This window comes from Prinia subflava, chromosome 8 (genome assembly GCF_021018805.1).
Source record: "Prinia subflava isolate CZ2003 ecotype Zambia chromosome 8, Cam_Psub_1.2, whole genome shotgun sequence".
Lineage (NCBI taxonomy): Eukaryota > Metazoa > Chordata > Aves > Passeriformes > Cisticolidae > Prinia > Prinia subflava.
Genome location: NC_086254.1, coordinates 9,548,491 through 9,569,201, shown reverse-complemented (window position 1 = coordinate 9,569,201; position 20,711 = coordinate 9,548,491). Strand labels below are relative to the sequence as shown.

The 20,711-nt window shown below is 55.5% G+C and overlaps 1 protein-coding gene across 1 annotated transcript; it reads right to left on the bottom strand.

Annotated features, from left to right (window-relative positions):
* Positions 1 to 397: 397 nt before the first annotated feature.
* DHRS11 (dehydrogenase/reductase 11) lies at positions 398 to 20,154 on the bottom strand. Its single transcript, XM_063402873.1, has 7 exons — positions 19,945 to 20,154; positions 11,626 to 11,835; positions 6,113 to 6,207; positions 5,459 to 5,588; positions 4,448 to 4,540; positions 3,816 to 3,881; positions 398 to 2,986 (listed from the first exon to the last, which is right to left on the bottom strand). Exons 1-7 carry the CDS (start codon positions 20,074 to 20,076, stop codon positions 2,945 to 2,947), a joined length of 768 nt encoding a protein of 255 aa, XP_063258943.1. The 5' UTR covers positions 20,077 to 20,154; the 3' UTR covers positions 398 to 2,944.
* Between the last annotated feature and the right edge of the window lie 557 nt (positions 20,155 to 20,711).

Sequence of the window (20,711 nt, the reverse complement as noted above, 5' to 3'; positions counted from 1 at the left end):
CGGAGAGAACCCAGGTAATGGGAATGGAGCATCCCAGAGCCCTGGACAGACCACGGGAATGGGGAACCCCAGTGACCCCAGACAGACCCTGGGAATGGAGCATCCCTGTGACCCCCTACAGACCCCAGGATCAGGGAACGGGGAACCCCAGTGACCCCAGGTACCAGGAGCAGCCCGGGAGCAGAGCACCCCAGAGCCCCTGGACAGACCTCCACAGGTTATTCCCAAGACAACTGGATGCTGTCCAGCTCTTGAAAGAAATTCTGGTTTTCCTCATGGAGACCCAAAACTAGAAGGATTCTGTTTGGGTCATTCCCCAAGCAAAACTTTGGCTGTGAACAGCAAAAAGGGTGATCAGTTTTAACTAGGAAAATAACCAAACACACCACAGACGAACCACAGTGTGCCTCTCTTTTTATTCTTTATTTTACAGTTCACAATTAGAAAGCTGCTGATAAGTTACACAGTTCAGTGCTCCTGGCGTTGGAGGGGTTTCACTGCCTCGGAGCCGTGTCCCATCTCATCCCAGGAGGGTGGCAGGACGTGCCACCAAGGCCACCCGAGGCCACCAAACCTGCAGGGAGCCCTCCTTGGGGGAGCTCAATGGGCAGCAGGGGTGAGCCCCTAAAGCCACACTTCAAATGGAAAAATATACTGCACATCATCTCGAGGTTAGAGACTTACAAATGTTCCTGGGGAAAAAAAACTCAACAACTTCAGGGCTGCAGGGCAGCCAGGTTGTATTTGCAGGGAGCAAACACCTGGACAAACCCTTTGTCAAGGTTCTGCATCTTCAGCAATTCCCTCCAAGTCCTCTTTTCACAGCACAGGGAGGTGCAGAGCCCCTCCTCAGCCACACATTTCAACATCTGCTGAACTTTGCACACAGTTGCTGCCACAATTCAGTGTTTCACCACTGCTGCCCACATCCCTGCTCGGTCTGCTTCTGCTCACAAGTTCCTAATTTCTCAATATTATTATTTTTTTTTTTTTTTGGCCTCTTTAGTAGTTGAACACCTTCTGCTGAAGATGGCACACACTGCCCAGGGCGCCTGCTGGGAATCCACACAAAGGCACCACCCTGGCACCCTGCAGCAGTGCAAGCCTCCCCAAGGGCTGGGATTTCACTCAACAAATTAAAAAGCCCAATCCAGATGCACTTGTCAGTAGAAGCTGGTGACAGGTGAGGAATGGACAGAACACAGCATGTGTTAATAAAGAGGAAAAAAAGGGCAAATTGCCTTTTGTTTTTGCCATCGTGAAAGGAACATTTTGCCAGTTTTCTCCTTGTATCCTCCTCACCTTTGGCACAAGGAATTCTAGGTATCACAAGGTTTAATTCACAATAATACTTCACTATCAACACTCAGCACTTACACAGCGCCTGTCGTGGTCAAAGTGCTTTACAAAAGCTTGTGAGTCCTCACAACACCCCTGTGAGGTAGGTGAGTGTCATTATCCCCATTCTCCAGACGGGGAAACTGAGGCAGAGAGGTAAAGTGACTTGCCCGAGGCTGTGCAGGGAGCTGGACTCGTGTCCTGGTGGCCCAGATGAAGCCTCAGGGCTCTCCTGGTGTCAGCCAAACAATCCAACCCCAATTTCCCGGGCTCTCCGTCCTCTGCTCCGGCCCACTGACCATCCCTGACCTTCTGGAACGCTGCCTGGGGCCCGGCAGGAGCTGCACAGGCTCTGCAGCCTTAAGGCAACGTGTCCAAGAGCTCCACGGAGAGCTGGGCACACACAGAGCTCCTGCAGAGAGGCTCAGACAGCTCCAGCTCTGCTGCGGGGCCAATTCTCCTCTCCCTCGACTCAGAGTAAACCCAGAGCCAAACCCTGGGGCTGCACCCACACCAGAGCTCAGCCAGAGCTTCCACCTGCTGCTTTCTGTAGCCAAAATGCCCCTGCAGATCTCTCCTCGCTCTGGACACCTTCAGCACGGCTCGTTCTGCTCTCTCTGTCTCCTCTCTCTCTCAAAGTTTGTGTCTCTACATAAAAATAAACTTCCACCACTTCCAGCTCCTCAGCACCAGCATTTCGACAGCACCAGAGCAATCCACGTTTCCAGAAAAGTGTCAATGCATGCAAGTATCACACACAGAACATCGAGAGTGCTGGGAGATGACACCCAGGATAGAGGTGATCACAGGACAGCACACGTTTAGTTTTTATTAAAAATACCAAACAACTCACTCTGACTGTAACTATGCCACTTAGATTATCACCCTAACCTGCACAGGGACAGGTGCTGTTCCTCCAACTATCTACCTACCTAGAAAAAAAGAGAAATATCAAGCACACACATTTATACGTCCTCAAACTCGGCAGGCATGATTCATGTGAAGGGCAGAGGAGGGCTGGGGGAGGTTGTACACTGGGGTTAGGGCAGTGGAACACAAAAGAAATAGAAAATACCACATGCATCATCACCATCAGTAATCAACCTGATGCAAACAAACTCAGAATATTAGATGGATTCATGTGAGACATCCACTGAAAAATCTCAAACCCTAAGCACACTGAAGCTGGCAAACACCTTGTGCCACTTCACCTAGGCCCACACACAGCATCAGCAACTAAGATCAAACAAACCTCAAAAAGAAAGCAAAAGGAAGAATAAACCAGCCTGGAGACAAACCTTCTTCCACAAACCACTTCCCTGCATTATTTTCAAATACATTTTTACTCTTAAGCAGTTCCAGAAAGGAGTGGGGGAGAAAGAGACCCAACTAGGAGTTTGTGGTTCTTTTTTTTTTTTTCTTTTTTCCTCAAACTGGCTCAGCACCAGCACCAGCTCAGAGAGTGAGAGAAAAAGAATTCTTCAAACGTGATCCTTGGTACTTGATTAAAACGTTGCCAGCCAGCTGAGGGAACCCTGGGCTGCCAGAGGGTTCCAAGTGGAGTGGACAGGGTGCTGCTCGTGCTCCTCCTCATCCTCCTCCCCTGCTACGAGATCTGCTCCGTGGGCCTCATCTGAATATCCCCGATCTGCAAGAGACCAGCACGGGCTGCAGAAATCGTGCTCAGCACGCTGGGGAAGGTGAGGAAATCCTCTGGGGAGCTCTGGCTCTCCTGCCCAGGCAGGAAGGAGCGTGCCCCTGTCCCCCAGGGTCCCCCTGCCTGGCACAGCCCTTTTCTGGCACCACGGAATCACCCAAGCTGGAAAGGACCCACAATCATCACCCAGCCCAGCTCCTGGCACTGCAGACACCCCAAACCCCCACCCTGACAGCCCTGTCCAAACACTCCTGCAGCTCTGGCAGCCTGGGGAACAGGACCGTGCCCTGGGGAGCCTGGGCACTGCCCCAGCACCCTCTGGGCAAAGAATCAGAGCCAGCTCAGCCTTTGCTGCATCCACAGGGATGGGAAGAGCCCCGGCAGTGCCACCCCAGAGCAATCCCAGAGCAATCCCAGAGCAACCCCAGAGCAATCCCAGAGCAATCCCAGAGCAACCCCAGAGCAATCCCAGAGCAACCCCAGAGCAATCCCAGAGCAACCCCAGAGCAACCCCAGAGCAACCCCAGAGCAATCCCAGAGCAACCCCAGAGCAATCCCAGAGCAACCCCAGAGCAACCCCAGAGCAATCCCAGAGCAATCCCAGAGCAATCCCAGAGCAACCCCAGAGCAACCCCAGAGCAACCCCAGAGCAACCCCACACCCTGGGCAATCCCAGAGCAATCCCAGAGCCCCGGCAGTGCCACCCCAGCAGTGTAAACAAACGTGATCCCTGCTAATCCCCCTGAGCTCCCAGCTGATCCAGTGGTGGATGAGGCAGGCCAGGGCAGCCCTCAGCCCCCCAGGCTCAGCCCCAGCCTACCTGAACGTGAGGAGGGGCACTGAGGACATAGATGACAGCGTTGGCCATGTCTTCAGCCTTGAGACACTGCAACGACAGCAGAGGGGCTCTCGCTCAGGGGGGACCACTCAGAGCTCCCAGGACATCCCTCCTGTCCTGCCCACCCCAGTGAGCTCTGACAGTGTCACTGGGGCACGGCCAGGAGGTGCAAGCAAGCAGGAAACCCCCAAGCCATCAAAAATTTAACAGAGGATGTGCCTGGTGCTGGTAATTCTTGAGCCGGCACAGTAATTCTGCCAGGTCAGGCAGTAGTGCCATCCTTATCAGGAATTCCCACAGGAAACTCCTGTGGTGCCACCTGCACGGCAACCTCTCCTTGTGCTGGCACCTCTGCTTGGCCCATCCTCTCTGCAATGAAGAGGACACAGCCTGCAAAGTGGCAGAGCAGACTGACACTTATTTACAGCAGATCAAAATAGAAGGAAAAATAGAAGGAGCTGGAAACTGAACCACAGTGTGTGAATGCCAGTGGAAAATGTGAGGTTTGGGGGTGAGGCTGGAGAGCACAAGGCACTCTGTGGATCCATTTCAGGAGAAAGGCTGTGCAGTCAGGATCAGAGCCCCCTCCCTGTTCCCGTTCCTCCCAGTCCTACCCGAATGCTCTCGTAGGTGGCAGCAGCTCTCTCGGGGTCGTTATCATGAAGTTTAAAAGCAAATCCTGTTTCCACCAGTCCTGGAGATATACACTGCAAAAAAGCAGAGCACATCCTAATAGGATTTGTAATTCTCCTTCAGTAAAAGAATTAAAAAAAAATTTCATTTTTCTATTTTTGTCCCTTCCCACCCATTTTTAAGGGAACAGCTGAAGTGGGCAGACCTTGCCTTAATGATTGTTGTGGTACTGGTGGGTACTTCCCTCCTCACACCCCAGAGGACAGAGAAGCAAGGAAAAACATGGAAAGGCTCTGACTGAGAGCAAAGAGCGCAGCTGAGTGCCCTGCTCTGTTGATGTGACTCCTCCCCAACAAGCACCCGCCCATTTGTGGGCCAAAAAAAAATCCCTTCCCAGACCTTGTGTGCAGAGCCTGGGGCTCTGGGATTGCTCTGGGGTGGCACTGCCGGGGCTCTTCCCATCCCTGTGGATGCAGCAAAGGCTGAGCTGGCTCTGATTCTTTGCCCAGAGGGTGCTGGGGCAGTGCCCAGGCTCCCCAGGGCACGGTCCTGTTCCCCAGGCTGCCAGAGCTGCAGGAGTGTTTGGACAGGGCTGTCAGGGTGGGGTTTGGGGTGTCTGCAGTGCCAGGAGCTGGGCTGGGTGATGATTGTGGGTCCTTTCCAGCTTGGGTGATTCTCTGGTGCCAGAAAAGGGCTGTGCCAGGCAGGGGGACCCTGGGGGACAGGGGCACGCTCCTTCCTGCCTGGGCAGGAGAGCCAGAGCTCCCCAGAGGATTTCCTCACCTTCCCCAGTGTGCTGAGCACGATTTCTGCAAAGGGAAGGGAAGGGAAGGGAAGGGAAGGGAAGGGAAGGGAAGGGAAGGGAAGGGAAGGGAAGGGAAGGGAAGGGAAGGGAAGGGAAGGGAAGGGAAGGGAAGGGAAGGGAAGGGAAGGGAAGGGAAGGGAAGGGAAGGGAAGGGAAGGGAAGGGAAGGGAAGGGAAGGGGCACTCACTGTGGCTCGGATGTGCGTCCTGGCCTCGCGCAGCTCCTGCCGCAGCCCCTCGGTCAGCGCCGTCACCGCGTACTTGGTGGCACTGTAGAAGTGCACCACGGACTGGGGCACCACGCTGTGCCCGTTCATGCTGGGGAGAGAGAGCACGGGGGACACTGCTGCCAGCTGGGAGGGACCTGCAGGGCACCCACTGGAGGCTGGCAGCACCACAGGCTCCTCTGGACACGGCCAGAGCTTCCTGACCAGCTCCAGAAACCAAGCTTCAGCCCTGCCCCTCTGGAGTGGTTGATGTCACCCTTTCCTCCCTGGTTTGGATCATCCTTTCCTCCCTGGTTTGGATCATCCTTTCCTCCCTGGTTTGGATCATCCTTTCCTCCCTGGTTTGGATCATCCTTTTCTCCCTGGTTTGGATCATCCTTTCCTCCCTGGTTTGGATCATCCTTGCTTTACACCACCAAAGATTAAGTTTGAAGTATCAAAACCCCATCAGCAGCACAGCAAGGTTGAGACTCCAGCGCTTCAACCCTTCCTGTAAGGCAGGGAGGAGGAGGAGGAGGCACCCATGGCTGACCCCAGCCAGGGCTTAAATCCTCTCTGTGCCGCAGGGAAGAGCAGGAGGCCCCCGAGGGTGACCCCACACCCCTCTTGGTTCACCTGTTAATGTTAATTATATGCCCATCGTCGATGTTCCTCTCCTTCATGGACTGATAGGCCTCCCTCGTGCAGATGCTCACAGCCATCACATTGACCTGAGCGGGGAGAAAAGGAGAAGAAATCAAGGCCAGCAGCTCCACCCTGCACCCCTTGATTTGAAATCTGGGATATCAGATCCCAGGGAATTCCCAGGAAAACCCAAAGAGGGAATTGCTCACCCTCACACCTGAGCTGGGGGCTGCAGCCACAGGGGCAGGGGGTGCACAGACACCCAGAGAGAGCAGAAATAAATGTTCTTTAAATGTTCTTGGTTGTTTCAGGGGCCAGTGTGAGGGCACAGCCCCTCCCCACGGGCAGCACCGTGGGCAGGAGGCACGGCCCGTGCTCCTGGCCAGCACTGAGCACCCCGGGCTTTGGGCAGCTGGCAGGGCACCACCAGCAGGTAATTAGGTCAGCTCCTTAACGAGGAAATCCCAGATCCTGCCTGTCACAGCGCCAGCAGCTCAGAGGAGGCCCCAGAGGAGCTCCAGGGCACAGGAACCAAAGATCACTTTGTGCCACAGAGAACACCAGAGTGGGCAGCTCACCCCGGGGCTGTGGAGCCACCCCTCTGTCACTGCCTGGTGACACTGTCCTGGCCCTGACTGGCAATTTGCCCCCTCCCTGAGCACCCAGAGCATTCCAGGCTCCTGCTCTTTGGACCAGCACTTCCCAGGCGTGCCCTGGCTTGGTTAAACTCGCTCCTATCACCTCCAGGAGCATTACTGCAGGGCTGCCTCCAGCCTTCCCTGGCCATAAAACACAAAGATAAGGAAAATTCTCCCCGCTGGAATACAAAGGGCCCAGAGGTACGTGCAGGACTGATGAGCAGCAATCTCAGCAGCAGTGCTAATTGCTCACCAGGCTGAGATTTGGAAGGGGCTTTGCTGAGGGCCTCCAGAGGGGGTGTGAGCATCCCCTGGCAGGTCCCATCTATCCCCTGCCAGCTAAATGAGCAGCAGGGAAGGGTCTGCACACCCTGCAGTGGGGGAGGTCTCCAGGATGACCCGATTTTCTGATGAATCACAAGGCAGGTGCCACCATAAATGGGTGGAGCAGCAGGAACGAGGCCACGTGGACAGCGAGGGATGGGAGAGGGCTGGGGATCATCACTGGGAAAATAAAGAACAAGAATGGGGCAGAACAGCCGGGACCTGCTGGCACACAGGGACAGGCAGGAGAGGGACACTGCTCTGGAAAGGGATGGAGCTGAGGGATGCAATTACTGAGCAGCACAAAGAGGAGCGGGGGCAGCTCAAGGATCTGCTTTTGTCTGGTTTCTTTATTCCCCATCCACAGCCAGAGGGTTTTGTCTTGGCCAGAGATAAGGAGGGCGTTTATCTGATCCTGGAGCCATCAAGTGGAGCCATCACCTCATCCCAGTGCACTTTGGTCAAGCTGGGCACCTCGGCCATCACACCTGGGGATAAATCTTTAACCTGGGAATTCACCTGGGCTGTGCCGGGAGGAAAAGGGGCAGAGAAGGCAGCAGAGGGGCCCCTCAGCTCTGGAGGGAAGCCCAGGGCAGGCAGGTCACGGGCAGAGTTTGGGATCCCACAGCAGGGAGAGCAGGAGCCACCCGCTCCAGCCTGACCCATCCTTTGGGATCCGGGTCTGGTGTAAAATCCCTCATGACAAACGAGACCCCCAGGATGCCCCAGCCCAGCAGGGAGCTCGGGTTTGGAGCACTCACTGCCAGCTCCCTCTGCCAAGGCCACTAGAGGGTAACATCATCCCAAAGCCTGTGACTCACAGAGCAGCCCGGGCAGAGTTACAGCATTTTGACAGCTCCTGGCAAAGCCAGATCCCAATCAGCAGCCACATGGGAAAGTCCAGAGCCCTGCGATAAAACCCCAGGGTACAACAAAACAACTGGCTGCAAGGCAGCTGAGCTGGGACGGCCTTTTCCCACCAGCACAGACTGGGTTTGGGGGTGAAATCCCATTCCAAAACGTGGAACAGGCACTGAGGAACCTAAAAACAGGCCTGGAAAATGAGCAAGGCTGTAGTTACAAACACCCACATCAGACACTTTTAGGGAGGAAAGGTTCAAAGGGGGTGAGGACGGCCAGCACACCTGGGCCCTGCTCAGCGCACAGGCAGCAGCTCTGTGACACAAACCACATTTCCCAGCAATTAGCCAGCTCCAATTGCCAGAGCAGAGAACATTAAAGAGCCTGTTCCTAGAAGTGCTCAGCATTTCACCTTCCCAGAACCAGCCCTTTCCAAGGCATCCACATCCCCAGAGCACGCACGGCAACGCAGCTCACAGCAAACACACCCTGCACAGATGGCTGGGAAAAGCAAGAACAGAGCCTGGCTTGTCAGTGAATAACGCCAAGAATCAAACCCATTCCGTGTCTGGGGGATGTGTGCTGCAGCCCGCCGTGCCCCCAGCAGGGAAAATGGGAAGTTCAGCTGGAATTCCTGGCTGGAAAGGTCAGTGGGTAAAACGTGCAGGAGCTCCAGAGGCTGGGTGAGCACACAGCCCCTCCTGCACACCAGGACTTTGCTCCAGCCTCACAAACCAGAGGGAGAATGGGGGAAGCAGCTGTGAGCCAAGGGAGGATGGGCTCAGAACGTGCCTGAGGTGACACCTTCCCTCCTGCACCCACTGGCTGCCAAGGCAGGGCTCTGTGCTGCTGGAAAGCAACAAATCCACAATTCCAAACATCCATTCCACCCTGGGAATAAATGCCAGACAATAAAGAACCGGGACATCAGAAAAGGAGAGGAATAAGTAAATTATAATGTGGTTTTCATTGTTGGATATAGAGCAAGAGGGAGGATACTGAGAGGGGAATCTGGAAGGACACAGAGCCTCAAAGCTCATAAAAAATGCATGGAAGCAAAAATCAATTTACCAAAAAGGGAAAAAAAAAAGCCTTTAATTTCAGGCCCTAATGCCTCCTGCATCGATGGATCAATGGCTGTTTGGAAACTTTTCCCATCCTGCAGCCCAGAGGTGCCCTGGAACACACCTGAGATGGTTCCTGGAATGCAAAATCTGTTTTGGATTTCCTGTACTCAGTACCTTGGATGTCTATCCCACTAAACATTGGTTTTTAGAGCTTGGCTTGGACAGGGATTTACATTTTAGGCCATATGAAGTCTTAAGAGCAAAAAGAGCAGTTTTCAGAGCTGTGTTTCCATCTCACGACTTTATAACAGTAGCGCTGCAGATGAGGAATGGATGAGGAACAGAATGAAAAGCTGCTACAGTGGTCAAACAATAAACGGGAACCTTTTCACTCTGAAATTCGCTTTCTAAAAAGAAAAATAAAATTAAAAAGAAACAACTTAGCAGCATCTCCCAGCGCTCTGCTCTCCAAGGAAGCTTTGGGAAGAAGCCTCCCTGCTGCCACACAGCTCTGCAAAGGCCAGTGGCCCGTGAGAGGGGCTGGCAGCCCTCCCTGGGGGGAAAGGAGCCTGGCCAGGGCTGCCCTGGGCTGGGCTGAGCTCCTGCAGAGCCCCCCAGCCCTGCCACGGCGCCTGGGGACAGGGACACTGCCAGGGGACACTGCCAGGGGACACTGCCAGGGGACACTGCCAGGGGACACTGCCAGGGGACACTGCCAGGGGCACAGCACAAAGGGGAGAACTCTGAGCTGTCTGCACCCCTGGGCAGCAGCAGGAAAAGCAAAGGCCGGGCTTGTGGGGCATCCCAGGGCTTTGCCTTTACCTTGAATTTACCTTGAATTTCTGTTCAATTAACACAGAAACCAGGAGCCAGGCCAGCAGCTGCTGGGAGGGTTGTGAGAGGGAAATATCTGCCAGCACAGGGAGAAAGCTCTCAGCATTTTTGCCAAGCAGTGGGAAAACAGACAGAGCCCTACAGATCATCCCTGGGAATAAAACATTCCCCCAGCCCTGGTGGGGTCACCACCCTGCCTCTCCTCACCCCATCCCACCCCAGAGCAGCCCCACAGGCAGGGGGACCCCACAGGCTCCCCGACTTTGAGGCACTGTGAACACCAGCACTGGACAATCCCCACTCCAAAATATTTCTCCCCTGGAAGTGGTGGAAGGTGAGATAAAGGGAGCTCTTCCAGCTGAGCAGCCAGGGAAGGGAATATGGATGGGGAAAGGGAATATGGACTGGGGAAAGGGAATATGGACTGGGAAAGGGAATATGGACTGGGGAAAGGGAATATGGACTGGGAAAGGGAATATGGACTGGGGAAGGGAATAGGGACTGGGGAAGGGAAGAGCCACAGGTCCCCCCAGCCTGACACAAACACAGGAGCACGAGGGACACGCAGCAGCCCGAGGGATCCACACAGGACACGGCCCCAGGGCCAGGACAGGGACTCCCCCAGGGCCAGGTGACCCCCAGGGCCCAGCTCAGCCTCTGCTCCACTTCTTTTCATTTTCTTTCAAGCCTCCATGGCAACGGGGGCCGGGCAGAGGCGGCTGTGCAGTGACCCAGGCTGGGCAGCCCACAAAAGCCTGCCCGGGCACACAAAGCTGAGCTCAGCTTGCTTTGGCTGCAGTCACAGCAGCCAGCAGTCGGGCCAAAATCCTAACAAGAACTTAATTAGCCAGGATATGGCAGCTCTTGCCCTGGCAGCAGGAGGCTGAAGCCTCAATGTGCTCCTGTGTTTTGCTTTGCACAGCCCTGGAGTGCTCTGGAGGAACGGGCAGGGGAGCTGGCACGTCCCAGCTGACTCCACTGCTGGACACAGGGGAGTGTCCCCACAAACAGCTTCAAACAGCTCCTCAGATCTGTCCTTCCTTCCCCAGGACAAGCTCTCAGAGCTGCTGAGGTGCCACAAAGTTCCACTCCTGCTCCCGTGAGGAAAACGCTTCTGTGCACAAGAGAAGGTGGCACAGGAGGGGAAATCACAAAAAGCTCCTGGTTCAGCATCTCACTGGCCTGAGACACTGCAAGGACACCCAAACCACCCCGAGGTCCCACGGCTGTGGCTGCCACTGCTGTGTGCAGGAAAGGGCCCCCACACAATGACCAAAAATGGTGAAGCCACAGGGAGATGCCCAGCAGCACTTCAGGACAGGAGCAGCCAGGCAGAAGTTGTAAATGGGATGGGCCACGTGCACAACTCTCATTTCAGCACAAGAAATGCTCTCAATTCACACCCAGCCCTAACCAGATTACAGGCAGAAAATTCAGCTATAAAGACAAAAAGCACGACAGCTTTTTAAGCCAAAAAGAATCTGCCCATTCCTACAGCCCACTGCCACAACCAACAGGATTAGCTGCAAACCCAACGCCTGGCATTGCATTTCCTGCTTTACTGAGGGAAAAAAGCAGCGAGGCTCTTCACCCTTCAGGAAAGCTAAAGGAAAAACGCTGCTGTGCTTCCATCCTCTGAGGTGAGGGCTCAGCAGGGCAGGGAAAGTGAAAGCCCAGCAAAATTTGGCTGGGTCAGAGCAGGCTGGGGAGCACCTGAAATGAGGAGATGGTGGCCAGAAGAGGCACAAGAGTGGCTCCTGCTCCCTCTGGGGGTACTCACATCTATCATGGTCCTCCAGCCCTCTGTCCTCCCCGAGAGCAGGGGCTCGGGCCGGGCCAGCCCCGCGTTGTTGATGCAGACGTCCACGCCCTGGTGCAGGGTCTTGATGGCCGAGAACATGGACAGGATCTCCTCCTCGTTGGACAGGTCACACTTGTAGGGGATCAGCGTGCCCGGGTAGCCGGCGCTCTGGCACTCAGCTGCCAGCTTCTGGGGGAGACAGAGGGGAAAAGGCCATCAGGGGGGAAAACTGCCAGCAGGAAGGGAAAAACAGCTATCAGGAAGGAAACAGTCAGCAGGAAAGGAAAAACAGCCAGCAGGAAGGGAAAAACAGTCGTCAGGAAGGGAAAAACAGCCAGCAGGGGGGAAAAACTGCCAGCAGGAAGGGAAAAACAGCCATGAAGAAGGGAAAAACAGCCATCAGGAAGGAAACAGCCAGCAGGAAGGAAACAGCCATCATGAAGGAAAAAACAGCCATCAGGAAGGCAAAAAACAGCCATCAGGAAGGGAAAAAACAGCCATGAAGAAGGGAAAAAACAGCCATCAGGAAGGGAAAAAACAGCCATGAAGAAGGGAAAAAACAGCCATGAAGAAGGGGAAAAACTGCTATCAGGAAGGGAAAAACAGCCATGAGGAAGGATGGAAACTGCCATCAGGAAGGACAGACACAGCCATCAGAAAGGACGCAGCCACCAGCCCCCTCTCCTCCTGGAGCAGCTTATCCAGCCACTTCCTGCAGAACATGGGTACCACAGCCCGGGCTGAAAAGCAGGCACTGGGGAAGAATCCCTGTGATGCTAATTAAGAAAAAGGAGCTGTCGATATCCAGGAGAAGCTGAGAGCTTCAGCCTTTGAGTTATTGAACTGGAGGATGCTCAGTGCTCGTCCATCACCCTGGGCAATCCGGTCAAGGTGATTTAATAAATCAAAATACAAATAAACCCTGCCCTGGCGCCAGCCTGCAAGCCTGCCCCACTGGCAAAGGATGTGCCTGACAATTCCTGGTTAGCCACGACCAGGAATTCCTCCAAATACCCCAACCTTTGTCGGGCTGGGTGACACAAAGCCAAGGAGAGGCCGGGAGCTGCTGCTGCCACCACTGCATCCTCCTGCTCTTCACCCCTGACACTAATGAGAGGCAGCATCTCCTCCCTGCCGTGTCACAGAGTGACAGTGACAGCTCCCAGCGCCAGCAGCAGCCACATGATGTCTGGGGAGATGGACTCTGGCTACAAACGTCCAGCCCGTCACCCCAGCGCCGTCACCAGCAGCGGGTGCAATAAACCCTGCTGCTGCCACGGGCAGCTCCTCCCTGCTCTCCCAGCACTCCCAGCACTGCCATTCCCAGCCTTTCACAGAGAGGAGGAGCCAGGTCCAGCGCAGGAATCTCCTGGAAGGGATTGCACGAAGGCAGCTCCCAGCTCAGGGGTCCTGCCCTGCAGAGGGACAGCTCAGAGCCCCTCCCTGCACCCCAAACACCTTCACCTGAGCCATGCTGGGGCAAGTGGCTCTGGTGAGGGATTTTTGGTGTTTCCCAGCCCTCTCTGCACCCCAGACTCCGTCATTTGAGCCATGCTGGGGCAAGTGGCTCTGTTTGGTAAAGGATTTCAGCGTTTCCCAGCAGCTGAGCCCAGCACAGAGCTGGACCAAGGCCCCGAGCAGGGAGCTGCAGCTTTGCTGCTTCATCTTTCCCAGAGCCCAAGGCAAAAGCAGGCCAGGGCTGCAGCCACGGTGCAGGAGCTGCAGCCACAGTGCAGGAGCTGCAGCCGCGGTGCAGGAGCTGCAGCCACAGTGCAGGAGCTGCAGCCACAGTGCAGGAGCTGCAGCCGCGGTGCAGGAGCTGCAGCCGTGGTGCAGGAGCTGCAGCCACAGTGCAGGAGCTGCTGGAAGGTTCTAAACTGCTCCAGGGATGGGGCCTTTTTCCTGCAAAAACACAGGAGGGGAAAAGGGGCAAAAGGACCAGGAACTAGTGCGAGAACGCAAACCAGGCAACGCCAAAGATGCTCAGAAATGAGAAACACAAGCACAGGGGGTTGGGAGGAATCTCCCAGAGCAGGAGCCGTGCCAGGAGAGCTGGCTGCAGGGAGGAGGGGCCCATCAACACGGACAGGAAAGGACAGACAGGCTCACTGGCAGCCCAGGGGGACACAGGGCTGTTCCACAGCTCCGTGGCCACGTCCAGCTGCCACTGCCACCATTGGGAGAAGCCTTTCCCTGCCCAGCCTGTGCAGACACAGCTGAAGGAGCAGAGGGAACGAGGGCTGTGATTTGCTCTGGGGTGACCCTGCTGGAGCAGAGAGGTTGTGCCAGGTGCTCCAGTGTGACCCCTCCAAGTGTCCATCCTCTGCCTCCAGCCAGCCTCCCGCTGCACCTAGAGAAAGCACTCGTGTCCCTGGGAGAAAAGCTGCTCTCACACAACTGGCCAGGGAAATCAAACCTCTCTCCAAACCTTTCTTTCCCTGGCTGGTGTCTGGCTGCCTCCAACGAGGCTCAGCGCAGATCCTTTCATCTCTCAGGCTGCACTCGTGCTAACAAATTCTCTTTGAAAACCAAGTGCTGAACGCTGCTGACACCCAGGCAGGGCTGAACGTGCTTCAAGCAGCCACAGATAAAGAGTCTTCACAGGCTCTTCAAAGAAACATCAACTGCGGGCAAGTTTGCAAGAGACTTTTGAAAAGCAACTCTCTGAGCTACGGAGCTCCCGGAGGGGGTTTTGTCAGAGCATCCATTCAGTCACTCCAGTGATGCTCATTCCACTTGGAGCACACCAAATGCACAAGGAGGAAACAAAAAAAAAGAGGTCCTGGCAGCTGGAAAAATGTCCTGGAAATTCCAGGTGGAAACCTCCACCTGGAAAAATGATTATTTTAATGAAAGCAAACCCCACCTGACCTCACGGCAGTGAGGTGCCCTGGAAAGGCAAGGTGTGCTCAGAGCCCAGCACAGAGCTCAGCAAAATAGAGGACAGAGCACATCCTGGCTGAGCAGGGGCTGGGAGAGCTCCTGGGGACCCCAGGGCTGTCCCCACCCTGCCACCAGCCCTGCCACCAGCCCTGCCACCAGCCCTGCCACCAGCCCTGCCCTAGGCCCAGCAGAGCACAGCACACCCCGAGCTCCGAGCTGGGGGTCCTGGGCACACCCAGGGGCTGCTCAGGGCTTTATTTGGCAAATAAACAGCTCTGCTGCAGGTCCCCAGTGCCACCGCTGGGGAGGGACCCCTTCCCCTGCCAGCACCCCTGGGTGTGCAGGGCTGCTCCCCTCCTGTAATCCCACAAAAATCCTCTCTGCAGAGGCAGATTAACGCGGCCAGAGGGGCCTGGCTGCCCCCACAGCCCCCAAATTCGGGTGGCAGCTGCTGGGTTTTGTCCCAGCCCAGGTTTGTGACCCGGGCAGGAGGAGCAGAGGGTTCCAGGAGCCCACGGGCACACACGGCTGCAGCCACGCCAGGGCCACGCCAGGGCCACGCCAGGGCCACGCCAGGGCCACGCCAGCCTAATCCCAGCTAAGCCGGGCAGAGCTGAGCCTGAGCCCCGTGGGGACACAAATCCAGCACAAACCCCCCCAGGAGCCGCTGCCAGCCGGGGAATCCCTGCTGGCACTGCCCACCAGGATGGCACAGAGGGAAGAACCCAGCCTGAGCACAGCCACGGCTCTCTGCAGAGCTTAAACTGCGGCTAAGCCCCGGGAAAAACCCCCCTCGTGTTTTCTCTTTTCACACCTCCCTGCCCTGGGCACTCTCCTCAAAGTCAAACCAGCCAAAGTCCCCTCTGTGTCCCAGGCAGCCCTCCCACCTCCCCAGGACAGCTGCCAGGTTCTACACAGGGAAACTGAGGCACGGGGCCTTCCTTGCAGCACACCCCACCCCATCCCAGCTCCAAAATCCCAGGAAAGGCTCTGTTATTGTTTATTTTTAGGGCTCTGAGCATGGTATTGCTGCTCTATTGCAAAGCCCAGGGGAACAGAAGAGCAGCAGAGAAGGGGGTTGCTGCAGAGTGACATTTGTAAAGCACATTTTGGGGGAGAAAGAGGAGGAATCCAACCTGGTTTAACCCCCCTGAGCCTCCAGGCTGAGGAAACCCACGGGCACAGAGCAGTTTTTGTTCCCCCCGCTCTGGGCAGCAATTATGGGATCTCTGCTGTTTATCAGGGCAGATCTGGTCAGGGACAAGTGGCAATAAAAGCACTTCAGAGGCCTTGAGCCCACCACAGCCTTGGCCAAACACAAAACAATCCCTCCCAGAGGCCAAGGAGACTCTGAAGGTCATTCCCTGCACAGGGACCGTGCCCTGGCATCATCCTGCCCTGAGCTGCTCCTCCTGCCTGAGGATTGGGAAAAGCTGTGGGAACAGCCCAGGAAAGGCATCCCAGGACAGAGGGACAGAGGGACAGAGGGACCCACCAGGGACAGACAGACCCACCAGGGACAGACAGACCCCACCAGGGACAGACAGACCCAGGGGAGCCCAGAATGGAACCAGGTGACCCCCAAACCATCAACGTGATCTGCCTGCAAGTAATTAACCACCACACTCAACTATTAGCTGTTAATTACCCTTCTTGGAGCACCCACAGGGCCCAGAGGCTCCCTTGCACCTCAGGGTGACCAGAGAGCCCAAAAATGGATGCTCAGAGCCCCCGAGGAAGACTCAGCTCCTTCTTCCTCCTCCCACACACCCTCCTGAGACTGGGCTGCTCCGAGCTGCTATCAATTGTTCAGCTTATCAAAGGCTGTTTCTGAGCAAGATCTAACCTTGGCAAAGCAGGCCCTGGTTATAAATGTTACCTTTGATCAATACCTGTCACAAGTGCATCGGAATTAATTGGTTAAACCTTGTCTCTTATGCCACATTTATTGCTTCCTGCACGGCTCTGCTTTCAGCACGCCAACAAAGACAGGGGGAAAAAATGGATTTCTTTTGGTACATGGCATCCATGGTCACACCAGAGCAAGGCATCCAAGGGATGAATGAGCTGCTGGAAGATTCCCAGCACCTGGGGCAGGTGGAGTGTCCCACCTGGAGCACCTCCCATCAGTGACAGCCCCAGGCAGGGCTCTGACACCACGGGTGGAGGGAGAGCACCTGCCAGCCCTCCTGCCAGGCTCTAGAAATACAAAATAAATCCATTTTAACCATTAAAAAAAGCGTAGTACCAGCACCACTGCAAACCCCTTGGGCACAGCTCCCTGTCTCCTGCCTTCCTGTGCTGCAAGAGAAAAGCTGCAGAGTCCCCCTGAGCCAGAAAATCCCTCCCAGTCCTTCCCCACCCTGGGCAAGAACCCTGCAAAATAAAACCCACAAATCTCACTGAATAAAAGACCAGAGAGGGGCTTTGCCAGCTGGGAGTGGGGGGAACATTTTGTCCCATGCATGTGTAAATTCTGCCCTTTTTTGTGCTGCTGCAAGAACTCAGACACTGAGCACCAATTCCTGGAAAACACGAGGAGCAGGGAAGTGGGAGAGCACCAGAGTGGCTGTAAACCTCTCTCTGCACCCCAGGACCAGCAAAGGGGCTCCCTGTGAGGCTGATCATCTCCCAAGCAGCATTTTCCACCAAAAGCTTGCTCTTCCAAGCTGCTGCAAACGCTTGGCTGTGGTTAAAGCTCCTGACTTGGAACGCGTGGCGGTGTCTGGAGAGCAGCAAACACTCGCTGAGCGCACGCCAAAAAGTCCTTGACAGCTGTTAGAACCTCCAGGCTCTGCATCTAAAACAAGCCTTCAACCTGAATTACCTCCTGGCATGCAGAGGGAAAATACAGCCAGTTTAATTATGTTTTATTTCTCGATGTCTGACTGTTAAAGTTCCTGTTTGATGACCCACATGAAGAGTCTGCAGTAGCAGAAGCAGCAGGAGCAGAGAGGGAAACGTGGCCAGTGCAGCCACTGGAAGGAAAAGAACAAAAAAGATCCTTCTGCAGGTTTTTTTGGTGGTTTTTTTCTCTTTTTTTTTGGTGAGACATTAACATTTTTATTGCAAAAGCCAAATAAAGACCACTGGAGTTGTGACACGGGTTTAATGCCAAACACGCAACTTTGCAAATCCTTCGGTATCTTGCCTCAAGCCCTTATCTGATTTTCCAAGAGATTAAGAAATCTTGACATAGCATTTATTGCCCGAGCTAAATCCCCACCAGACAACCTGCTCTTTCAGTCAGCTGGAGGTTACAAAACCACCTTACACAGGGATTCCAGGTATTTTACCTTAAAACTGGTGGCTTTCACAAACTCTGATGAAATCTGATGGTTTTGTGCTACAGAGTGAGCTCTGTATTCAGGTTTCACACCCTGCTGCTTGTCCTTTTTCCATGTCAAGCTGCCTTGGAGCACCCTGGGCCAGTGGAAGGTGACCCTGCCCATGGGGTTTGGAATGGGGTGGTTTGTAAGGTCCCTCCCAAACCTGGGATTCCATCGTTCTGTTAACTACAGCTCAACTCCTCCACATTCCTCTCCTCTCCTCCCTCCATCACCGTGTCCCAGCCCTCAGAGAATCCCTCAAATCCCACCCAATCAAATCCTCAGCTCAACAGTTCCAAGTCTGGCTATCTTCCTATTTTATTTATTTTTATTTTTTTAAAAGAAGAGCCTCCAGGTGAATCTCCCAGAGGAAAGCTCCATGAACAGCTCTGCTCTGAAGCATGGCAGGATTGGGCACAAGGCTCCCACAGTGACCCTGGCAGCCAGGAGGTGACAGAGCAGTTCCCACAGTGACCCTGGCAGCCAGGAGGTGACAGAGCTGTTCCCACAGTGACCCTGGCAGTCAGGAGGTGACAGAGCTGTTCCCACAGTGACCCTGGATCCCCCCACGCTCCAGCACCTTCCCTTCCCCGGGCAGGCAGCGCTGCCGGGATTTTCTTCCTCGTTAGGGAAACATCCTTGACAATAAATAAACCCAGAATAGCAGCGGAGCAAAACACAGTCCAGACACCCACCAAAACAAATGACAGCGCTGCTGGGTCCCAGGGAGGAGGGAGGGAGCGGGGACAAACATCAGCTGCTCTGGGGACACGTGTGTGACACAGCACAGGGAGTTTGGGAGGGCAGCAGCACCCAGCACATCTGCACCGCCAGCAAACCCCATCAATCCCAAATACAGGAGGAAAATAAAAACACACAGCAGCCTCACCGCGCTGCTCGCTCCTAAAGCCACGCTGAGTTTTGGCCAGGGAAGGTCCAGAAAGGAAGGAAACTCACGTGAACGCCGAAGGAAAACACCAGCCGCATTGATTTCTTTCCCAAACGAAAAGGTTCCAAAACAAAACCCAAGATAAGGGCGCTGCTGGAAGCGGCAATATTGGAAATAGCTTTCTGGAGGGGAATGGGAAGCAACAACATCCTCTGCACATCCTTTGCCAGGCACCCCGAGGCTGCAGCACACCCAGCACCGGCAGCTGCTCGTGGGAAAGCCTTGCAGAGCTCAGCTCTCCCTGCAAACCGCGGCATCACAACGCTGCGAGGTCCAAAATTAGCAGTGAGCCCCAAAGGACAGCTCAGCAAGTGACGCTGGGTTCTCTCCCCTCTGCACGCGGCGCCTCCAGGACACGCCATGGAAAAAGGGAAAGTTTGGCTTTTCCCAAGCACTTCTTTATTCAGCCCCACTTAGCAACGCCAGCGACGCCAAGCCTTGGTTTGGATGAATTTTGGACCCTTTATTCTCAGTGCAGTCGGCTGTGCAGAGCCCTGATCACGCTGGCTAGGGAAACACAACCCTGGATATTGCACAGGTCTCCCTTAGCTCCAAACACCCAGGGTGGCAACATTTAAGATGACTAAAACTTATTTCCTCCCTGAAAGGAAACATCCTACACGCCAAATGAGCTTCAGCTCGTGGCACTGCGAGGCACAGAAGGGATCCCGAGAAAACATTTCCTTTGAGCATCTCTACTCTCAAGGCAGCGCCATCAGGTTTGTGACGCGGCTGTAGGGATGGATGCTCCTCGCAGGACCGAAATCTGTTTGAAGGCGAAGTCCTAGAAACGCCCTGCCTCCCTCACAGCAGCCTCCCCGAGGGGCTGGAGGGCCCCGCAGCCCCATCCCGCTCCCGGGGAGAGGCTATTTTTATTCTCATCGCTTTCTCGATGAGAAGCGGCTCAAAAAACCCCAAAAGCATCCCCAAAACTGAACGCGCTGCTCGCTCGGGCACCTTCCCCCGCGCCGGGGCTGCGCGGCCGGGGGTGGCCGGGCTGGCTGCGGTGTCAGCGCCGGGCCGGGCCCCGCTGCGCCGCGGCCTCGTGGGGAGGGCACGGAGGGAAGGGAGGGAGGGAAGGGAGGGAAGGGAGGGAAGGGAGGGAGGCGGCCCCCACCCCGCCGCCGCCGCTGATACCTCGATCTTATCGACGCTGCGAGCGCATCCCACCACCTTCATGCCGTGCTGCACCAGCGCCCGCGCCACGGCCGCGCCGATGCCCACGGAGGCGCCGGTGACCAGCGCGACGCGGCCGGTCCAGCGCTCCATGGCCCCGGCCGGGCCCGCCGCCGCCGCCGCCGCGCACAAAGCGCCGCCCGCCGCCCGCCACGCCCCGGACACGCCCCTGCCAGGGCCACGCCCACCGGGACACGCCCATGTACAGACCACGCCCACCGGGACACGCCCATGTACAGACCACGCCCACCGGGACACGCCCATGTACAGACCACGCCCATCGGGACACGCCCACTGCCACGCCCTCCGTGCCGGGCTCGGCCCCAGCGCCCCCGGTGGGTTCGGGGTTCGGTTCTACTGCCCCAGACTGGAAATGGAGCGGAGCGGGGACCCAGCAAGGATCGGGGAGGGATGGAATAGGGGTAGGGAGAGCAGAGGATGAGCAGCGCGGTGAGGGGGCTCTCATCCCCCTCCCCAGGACCCGAGGATGCTCAAATAATTCCCAGAAATGTGCGAGGAAAGGGAGGAAGGGGAACAGAAAAGGCAGAAGTACAGGTATTTTATATATTACATTTATATATTTTTTATATATTTGTATATAATTATTATATATTATAATTGATGAAAGAAAAGGGTGGGATTTAAAAACGCTCCAAGCTGCACCCTCCAAATCCAACCCCCTCCCCAAAGTGCTGCCCTTGGGCACGGCCCTCTCACCAGGGCTTCCA